Below are 9,464 nucleotides of genomic sequence, written 5' to 3'. Positions count from 1 at the left end.
TCCTGGAGGATTTCTACTGTCCTGCTGTGCTGGAAGACGGTCACTTCTACTCTCCGTCTGGAGTCTACCGGCAGATAGACACAGATCTGGATATCAAGGTCAGATAAACGCAGGGTCTTTCAAAAGATTGTGATCAGAGCACTAATCCGTCTCTCACTGTTCAGTTTAATGAGTGAAAAGTCTTTAGGGGGTATATTATAAGAAATCTATTAAACATGAAGATATCTTAAATTAAATAACATGAACAATAATTATTCTACAAGCAGAAAACATGACATTTGTATTTTTCTAATTAATTATACCATCAGGTTTTTAACAGATCTGAGCTTGATAGAAAAGTAAACATTACACATTTTACTGTAAGTAAAAGTTAAATTTAAAAAAAAACTTAAAAATGCCAAAAAAATAAAGTAAGGGAAAAATAAAATGTACAAATCAAATGCAACAGAAACGTATGAACTGCTGACTATCAAGCTGAATAACCCGTTGCTGTGAAAATCTTGCTTTAGGGTTACCTGGCATACATTCGTGGTTTGCCCATCAATGATACACCTGAGATCTTTGGTCTCCATGACAACGCCAACATCAGCTTTGCCCAAAACGAGTCCTTCGCCCTGCTGGGAGCTCTGGTTCGACTCCAGCCTCGAGCTTCATCTGCCGGGGGCAAATCTCTGGAAGAGGTACCGTTTTTGTAGCCGAACACTGTTTAACAGCAATTTGGTTGTGATGTGTTGTGTCTTTAATATCTAGACTACATGTTGGGTTTCACTGTTGATGTCCCTTGTTGTAGATAGTGGAGGAGATCGTGGCAGGCATCGTAGAGAAGATTCCTCGGCCTTTCAACATTCAGGACGTGACGGAAATGTTCCCGGTGCTCTATGAAGAGTCCATGAACACAGTGCTCATCCAGGAGGTCATCAGGTAATGTTAGGCTGAGGAGTAACCACAGTCCAGACCACACGTCAGGTGTGCTTCATATAATAACACACACCACTCCGCTCTGTTGCTGTACACTTATGATCAGGTGCTGACACCGACACCGAGGGAAATTCAGATCTGCCCTTCCTCATTCTATCTGTCACACTAGGATCAACTTGGACCACCCCCCCACAAAAAAAATGAAACGTTGACTTAAATTATATTCATTCAGAAGCAAACATATTAAGTTAAACTAATTTGAACTTGATATTTTTTCTTTTAACTAACCTAATGCAATTATGTGGAACCTGTTGACAATATACATTTAATAAATGTCAATGTTTCCATGTTATAGTGCAAGAACTCATCTGATCAAATGAACATGTCCTTTACTATTGTTTTTAATGTATTTATTAGATCAACAAGCAGGGTAATTCTTGCTATCGGTGCCACACTGAAATCATTTAAACAATATCTAGCTCATAAAAACCTCAGCCAAGAGCCCAGAACAGATACGTGTTTCTTCCCATACGTAAAGATATTTGACTTTTAAGGTCAAAATAATTGTGTAACCAGAACTCTATTTGAGTCCAGTAGCCGCAGCTGGACAGTTCCACAGCTACGGTCCTCTCCTCTCCTCCTCTCCTCTCTCCTCTCTCCCTCCTTTCTCCTCTCTCCTCTCTCCTCTCTCTCCTCTCTCCTCTCTCCTCTCTCCTCTCTCCTCTCCCGTCCTCTCCTCTCCCGTCCTCTCCTCTCCCCCTCCTCTCTCCTCTCCTCTCCTCTCCTCTCTCCTCTCCCGTCCTCTCCTCTCCCCCCTCCTCTCCTCTCTCCTCTCCTCTCTCCTCCCCCCCCCTCTCCCCCCTCCGCTCCTCTCTCCTCTCCTCTCCTCACACACAGCTGTGTAATCATACTGTAATAATAACAGCTCTTATTCATTCAACTGGGTGTGAGCTCGGGAAGAGAGTAGAGGCAGAGAGTAATGCCTCAAGCCGGCATTGAACTCGCTGAGTCATGGTCAAGGATCTTATCAGCCTTTCACAAATAAGCCATGTTCCTTTTTATAGAATGGGATAGTCAAAGTATTTGTATTAAGTGTTGTTTTCCTAGTGCTATAAACAAGGTATGAACATGTTTCCAACTTCTTAGGACTTATCAAGAAATTAGTCTTACTATTGTCAACTCCATCGTTGTTAGAAATGATAAGTTTGCTACTTAGATTTGTAAGTATATCTGTCAGATGTATCAGCAGAATGTAATTTAAGTTATACCAGGGTGTAACAACAGGTTGAACATTATTTACAGGGTCAATTCCCTAGATATTTATTTTACACTTTTACTCCCCCGTAAGACTTAGAAGTGTTTATGTATTTGTCTTTGCATAACTCCATTTAATTAATAATTGTGATAATATTGTGGATGGATGACACTTGAATAACTGATTGGACTGAATCGGGTATAGCCAGTTTAAATCAGTTGTACTTTGATAACTTTGTGTTTTTTCAGATACAACAATCTGCTGGCAGTCATCTCTCAGAGTCTCGGAGACATCGTGAAGGCTCTGAAAGGTTTGGTGGTGATGTCGTCTGAACTGGAGCTCATGGCCAGCAGCCTGTTCATCAATGTGGTGCCCGATATGTGGAAAGCCAAGGCAAGACACACACACACACACACACACACACACACACACAACACACACACACACACACACACCCACACACACACACACACACACACACACACACACACACACACACACGCACACACACACACAGGTTATTGACCTTCTTGATCTCACTTGGTTTGGATGGGATGTTTTTTTTTGTTCTTTATGTTTTTATTAATTTCTTTTCATACATATTCATACATAATGAAATAGTTTTCGCCAATAATCAATTTATTACAATAAAACATTACAAAAATAAAGACACAACAGAACCCCCCCCCCCCAAAAGGAATGGCTCAACATAAAAAATATTTAAAGTCATCACCTTTCAAAATCGTAAGCAAATCTATAGTTTTCTCAGACACACTTTCAATGGATGGGATGTTTTTATAAATTAAGCAACTCTGTAGACAATATGGATAACTTTAAAGGGACACACACTGAGTCAAGATAAAGGTGTTAGATGTTTTGAAGGTATTGCCCGTGCACAGATTACAGCAATGGGCCTTTAACTGAAATTATATTACGACATCCATCTGCGTGTGTCGTACAGTTGGGGGTGACACTTGATCATGTGGGAGTGATTTCAGTGAATAGGGAATCAGATGAACTTCTGCTGACATTTCTGTCCTGCTCTAATAATTCCGGGCTCTGCTTTCTAAGAATACACATGGCGTTCTTTGACGGGCCATGTGTCTCCCTCCCTCCAGGCCTACCCGTCCCTGAAGCCTCTGGCATCCTGGGTGTCAGACCTGATTCAGAGGATCAATTTCCTGCAGAAATGGATCTGTGATGGCATTCCACCTGTTTTCTGGATTAGCGGCTTCTTCTTCCCGCAGGCTTTCCTCACAGGAACGCTCCAGAACTACGCCCGCCGCTCTGGCATCTCCATCGACACAATTGGATTTGACTTTGAGGTCAGACAGTAAGATGTTTGTCTGACAGTGTTTTTGCAACTATTGTTTCACTACTAGCTAAACTACAGCACTACATGCAGTACAAACACACCAAATCTTAATATACTATATACTGTTAAACAATGTGCACATTTTTACTCAACTGTTTTTGTTTATATAAATATTTGTATACTGTTTTATTTAATTTGATCTTTTTTTTACGTTTTTTCATTTTTTTTTTTGCACATTCTTACTTAAACTTCTTATGTTTATTTTTCAATTTTCATGTATCTTTTATTTGTATTTCATTTTAACCCTTAGATGCATAAGTGGGTATTTTTTAACCCGGTGAGGTGGTTTTCTTGAAGTATCTTTGTAATTAAAAAATGTTTTATCATTTCATATTCCAGCTATTCCTCAAAAAACATGTTTTGGATATCAAGCCATTCAACATTTTAATTTACATTTTAAGAAATTGTAGTTTTTGTATTACTACCCCAAGCTTCCATAAGTGGGTCAAAAATGACCTGCATGCATTTTCTATGGAGTCCTATGGGAAAACGTTTTTTTTCAAAATGTAAAAAAATAATAGTGAAAGATGTAATATAAAATATTTCTAGTGTGAACCAAAATATAATACTAAACATTATACAAGTGATTTTTCTTAACCAAAATGACAAAAAGGGCATACAAACACATATTATTCTAACATGGGTCCTTTTTGACCCACTTATGGAAGAGTGTAGTCACTCAGTCAGTCACTCGTGCATCTAAGGGTTCAAATGGAGCAACTGTAACAAGACACAATTTCCCCCGGGGTAAATACAATATTCTGATTCTAATGGATTACGCTTTCCCACTCTAAACTGACCGCGTTTGAATATCATCGTATGGTCAATTTCATAATATTTCAAAAATATATATATTTATTTATTTTTTGCTGACTGTTACGATGGTATATAACGACACTCCTAGGTTCAAACAAATTAAAATAACAGAGTTTGGATGGGGTAATAATACGACAAAAAACTCAATAGATTACAATCGTTTTTTATGAGAAAATAAACATGAATATTCTCTTGTCATACATTTGTGAGAATAAAGCTCAATGGCCCACCTACAATGTCCCTGATATACTTTAGTTCATCTCTTTTGTAATCCCTTCTTCCCATCAGGTGATAGAGAAGTTGGCGTCAGAGATAACAGAGAAGCCAGACACAGGCTGCTACATCCACGGTCTCTTCGTAGAGGGCGCTCGTTGGGATAGTGAAGCGGGTCAAATCACTGAATGCAGGCCCAAGGAGCTCTACACAGAGATGGTTCTGATCAGGCTGATCCCCGAACCCAACCGCAAAGCCCCCACCTCGGGGGTCTACATCTGCCCCATCTATAAGACCCTCACACGGGCCGGTCAGTACACACAGGATCCTCTAGACTACATTATTATTTCAATTGTATTGTATATTTACGCACACAAACAAAACAGAACTATAACATAAGGGATGGGGTTGGGGGGGGGGGGTGTCGAATTATTGTCATTTCCCCTGATCTAAATGTATTCTCTATATAACTCTCCCTTTTTTATTACAAAGGGGATCGGCCGAGAGTTTTAAGTCCAGGAATTACCTTTGTATTATTATGTAACCCATAATCTGTTTCTACCCTATCAAAATCTGAAAGGGAGGAGGCAGCTTTTCCGTACTTAACAGGTTGAGGAAGCCCAACTGACTACATTTATTATTGTAAGATTATATAACGCATGGGTCACAAGTTGATATATTAAATGTGTTTTTTTAGTAAAGGAAATACATCAATTGAATCCTTTCTCGGTGTTTTCAGAGTGTCTATGTTGGGCAGCTCACTCTAGTGTTTGTGTGTATCTCCTTTTTGGTGGTTTTATTACTCACCCAAAATAGACTCCAGTTAGTGTCTTGTTTCACGAAGCGTCTGAAAGTGCTGCTCTGTATTTTCCACCCGCAGCACGTAGCCAACACCTTGTGCTGGCACTTCAGACGTCCCAGAAACACCTAAACTCAGTGCTGGGATGGAAAAACACTTAATGTAAATGTCCTTATGTCTGAAACTGCTTTTGTGTGCTTTTGTAGGGACTCTGTCTACCACCGGTCATTCCACCAACTATGTGATGGCAGTGGAGGTGCCTACAGATCAGAGTCAGAGACACTGGATCAAACGGGGAGTCGCCCTCATCTGTGCACTGGACTACTGAATACACACACTCTTATTCATACACAAAAACACCTGTAAAAAACTGTATTGTTTCACGGCTCACTACAATTATAATTGCAGTTATGGTCAAACCGACACTTTGCACTTTGTCATTAAAATGAGCTCATTTAAACTCTCTGTCATAAACTGTTTTTCACAATGCCATTAAATGTATATATATATTGTTATGTAAGATTATTTACTTTGAGTCACTTGGCTAAAAGGAATCCTGGACCATACATCCTCCATAGGTACATTTGGTTCTAAATCTCTCTCATTATAAGCCAAAATGAGCTTTTCCCTGCTGGTCTCCACAGTGCTCACTGAACTGAATACACGTCGTGCTCCTTTAAGACTTCCACACTGGGCAGGTTGAGAAATATGACTTAACAGTGGGAGGGTGGTGCTTAAACAAACAGTGACAGTGGCTGGCCATGTGAACACAACTGGAGGACTCCAGATCAACGGGCAGCTGAGATCAGCAGAATATCTTCACCACTGCTCAAAGACTAAAGACTCGATTATATTTCTATGACATTCAAATTATTAGAAATATCTGGATTTCTCTGAAGAAACAGGCCAGACCGGTTGACAGCATAGTTTTTTTTAAAGAAAAAAAAGGCGGTTATATCAGTTCAGAGAGAGAAACAGTAGTTGTGTAGTTGAAACAAATTGGTTTTAAAGCTTTTTTGTAGATACAGTGGAGTTTGTGTGGGTCCATCCCTGGCCGCGGTGCAGGACAACAGGACGCTCCAGGACTCCGCTCAGACGTCATCGCATTTCTTTGGTGAATTACTCACGCTTTCCTCCCCGGAGCACCGCCGGTAACAACAAGCCGGTGTCGGAACATGCTCCAAAATGGAAACGAAGAGGAGAAGCCAGTGGAAGCGCCAAAGGCTGAGGCAGAGCAGGACTCCCTCGCCTTTCCCCCCGACGCTGAGTCCACTCACTTCCCCATGCCCGTTCACCCCAAAGTGGACATAAAGCGGCACGCGGTGACAGACGATTATAAAATCTCCACTCAGGTTCTGGGATTAGGAATCAATGGAAAAGTCCTTCAGTGTTTCAACAAGAAGACGGGAGAGAAGTGCGCATTGAAGGTACCGAGGTCACCTGACACTTGTTATAAACAGGGAGTAGAGGATAGACCCCACTCAGATCACTTTCAGCCCAGTTAGTAGGCTACTTTAATCATAAAAGTTAAAGTTATGTAACATAATTTAAAACCTATGAGCATTGTGTGTGTTTACCAAATCATTATACTGGAAAAGTAGGACTTGACATCAGTAGTGTAAAGTAATTAAGTACATTTAATCAAGTACTGCAATGTATCAATTTGAATAACATAAACACTAAAGCGTCTTTGAGCACCTGTAAAAGCGCTAACAAAATTAATCTATTAGTATTATTATTACTCCCACCACATCTGAGGTAAATATGGTGCTTAACCCTAACCCTCCACTTAATTTATTTAATACATATAGTTATAGTCATTAGGCAGGTTTGGATTAATGATATGAACTATATTAAACACATTAATACTGTAACTTTAGTTATACCTTCAGTCAATTCACAAGATACCCAGCAGCCTATATAGCCTAGTTCAGTAAAGTTGGAACGATATTGGGAGATTCTGATTTCACGGATCAATAACTCATGAACAAAACGTTATTCAGACACAAATGACGTCTCCTAAGTAGCGTGGTAAGGTTGACAACGAACCACAATCACATTTTGATCAAAAAAAGCCAATACGCGCCGTCCTCCAAGCTGGACACATTACATTGGTCTCTATCCGCAGCCGGAGAAGAAACGAGTGCTCAGGGACCGTCTGCAAAGTGCAACTCCGAAAAAAGAGAATACAATAATATTCAATCACTATTATACAGCTCATTACTACCAAACTCACTACACACATCAATAGTCTCCTGTGTGTCATACTACAGCAAGGAGTTTGGAAGAATATGCTTTTGAATAATTTTGGGGAATATTTATAATGTAAAATCTTCAATAAATATGGCATCATCTTAAATAACTTTACTATTATACAGTATATTTCTACCAAACTCACTATTTGCATTGTTGTTGTTAGCATCTGGTTAGCTAGCTGCGCTAACGATATTAAAAGCTGTTTCTAAAACAAGGAGAGGGAAAGCTCTGTCCTGTCAGACTGAGAGAGATAACTACAGCTCAGTGAGGTAAGGGACTCTGAGTGTTTAGATAGTTAACTTAAGTCTAGTTATCTCAGTGGGTCTCAAACGTTTTGGTCACCATTTATGAGAATAAATGAAAAACAGTTATGAAATACTATATAACAGTAAAACAAGAATACAGTTTAAAAGGTGAGTGATTTGTAAAATATCCATAAAGAAAAAGAAAATCTGTTTACCATAAATTCATTTTGCTCTCAAAGTGCACCAGGTTGATGCATTTAACTTCAATATTTAAAAAAAAATCCCCCCCGGACCCCCCTAGAGAAGGTGAAAACCCCCCCCACTTATAAAATAGCACTTTACCTCTGCTTACACCTATATGCTATTTGATATGCTGTGAGCTGATTATCGAGCCTTCATTGTAAGAGTCGCGGGTACACTGTGTATGTGCGTGTTCCACTGTAGCGCCCGGTACATTAATGGGAAACCCTAGTTTGTACATGTTCAATACATTTGTAACACTGTACACATGAACGTTTATTTTTTCGGTTCACCAAAAAAAAATCTCACTCCAAGCTGAACTCAAATGTTGGCAGCCCTGTATAAAGTAATAATAAATAGCTACTTCTTCCACCACTGCCTGTCATTAAACGTATCCTTAGACTTGAAGTATGTTTACTATACCCTGCTGAAAAAAACAGCTAAGTTGACCAGCCAGTCGATAGGTTGGCTGGTTTAGAGGGGTTTTGGACACTTTAGCTGGCCCAGGTGACCAGCATACATTGTTTAAATACTGGTATGATTATTTAAACCAGAGAACATAAATATATTACCAAGATTCATTGTGTCATGTATTCTGGTATCTACCAAAATAAAGACATTGTATAGTGTTCATAACAGTATTTTAATTTAATAAATAGCTAGTTAATATAATAAAATACACAGAAACAATACACTAATTATACAAATAACAACCAACCTGCAAATCAACCTATACATCAAAAATAAATATATTATCTAAAACCGGTGCATTCGATTTAAAATAAAAGTAATACATATAATTCAATATTTAAATGGTAACAAAAACAGTAACACTATGTATGATTAGAAAAAGGCAACAAAGAAAGTGTTTTTTGTTTTTCCTTGTTCATGTCCATAATGTTTCCCGTTGTGTAGCGTCCAGCCTTTCCCAATCTGGCCTGCACTTCTGTCTGCTGAAGCCACTTCTTGAAGCAAACTGAAAATAAATGTACAGATATAAGTACACTGTAAAAATAAAACTTGACATTTTACGTTAACATGTGGGCTGCTGTGGTTGCCAGAACTTGACCGTTAAAGTATAATACATTACAAATTACAGTTGGTTGGCATAGATAGACGTTACAGTCAACAATTGCTTATGGTGAATTACAATGGCAAAAACAAATAGAGCTAGTGTTCACGGTGCAGCTGTATTATCTGGGAAATAGAAGAATCGGATCAGGATTCGGTATTGGCAGACAATCAATATCAAATGAATCGGATCATCATTAGCATCAGCATTTGATCACCTGTGTCGACTTGCAGCCTAAATACAAAGATAACTCCACTCCTCTCCTACCATGCTTA

At 39.1% G+C, this 9,464-nt stretch overlaps 2 protein-coding genes across 2 annotated transcripts in view; both read left to right on the top strand.

Annotated features, from left to right (window-relative positions):
• The window catches only part of dnah1 (dynein, axonemal, heavy chain 1), a 45,923-nt gene extending 40,087 nt beyond the window's left edge, over nucleotides 1-5,836 (top strand). The window contains 7 exon segments of the mRNA XM_034212339.1: nucleotides 1-98; nucleotides 510-680; nucleotides 791-921; nucleotides 2,422-2,566; nucleotides 3,292-3,498; nucleotides 4,653-4,887; nucleotides 5,583-5,836. The exon segment at nucleotides 1-98 is cut by the window's left edge and continues 79 nt beyond it. Of these exon segments, the coding sequence (XP_034068230.1) occupies nucleotides 1-98; nucleotides 510-680; nucleotides 791-921; nucleotides 2,422-2,566; nucleotides 3,292-3,498; nucleotides 4,653-4,887; nucleotides 5,583-5,704 (1,109 nt within the window). The 3' untranslated portion in view covers nucleotides 5,705-5,836.
• Nucleotides 5,837-6,132: 296 nt separating this feature from the next.
• Nucleotides 6,133-9,464, top strand: part of mapkapk3 (MAPK activated protein kinase 3) — a 28,307-nt gene continuing 24,975 nt past the window's right edge. Inside the window, exon 1 of the mRNA XM_034212369.1 lies at nucleotides 6,133-6,803. Coding sequence (XP_034068260.1) covers nucleotides 6,552-6,803 — 252 coding nt within the window. The 5' untranslated portion in view covers nucleotides 6,133-6,551. The remainder of the gene's footprint in view (nucleotides 6,804-9,464) is intronic.

This window comes from Gymnodraco acuticeps, unplaced genomic scaffold (genome assembly GCF_902827175.1).
Source record: "Gymnodraco acuticeps unplaced genomic scaffold, fGymAcu1.1, whole genome shotgun sequence".
Lineage (NCBI taxonomy): Eukaryota > Metazoa > Chordata > Actinopteri > Perciformes > Bathydraconidae > Gymnodraco > Gymnodraco acuticeps.
The sequence above is the reverse complement of the archived record's forward strand: the minus strand, read 5'-3'. Positions and strand labels throughout refer to the sequence as shown.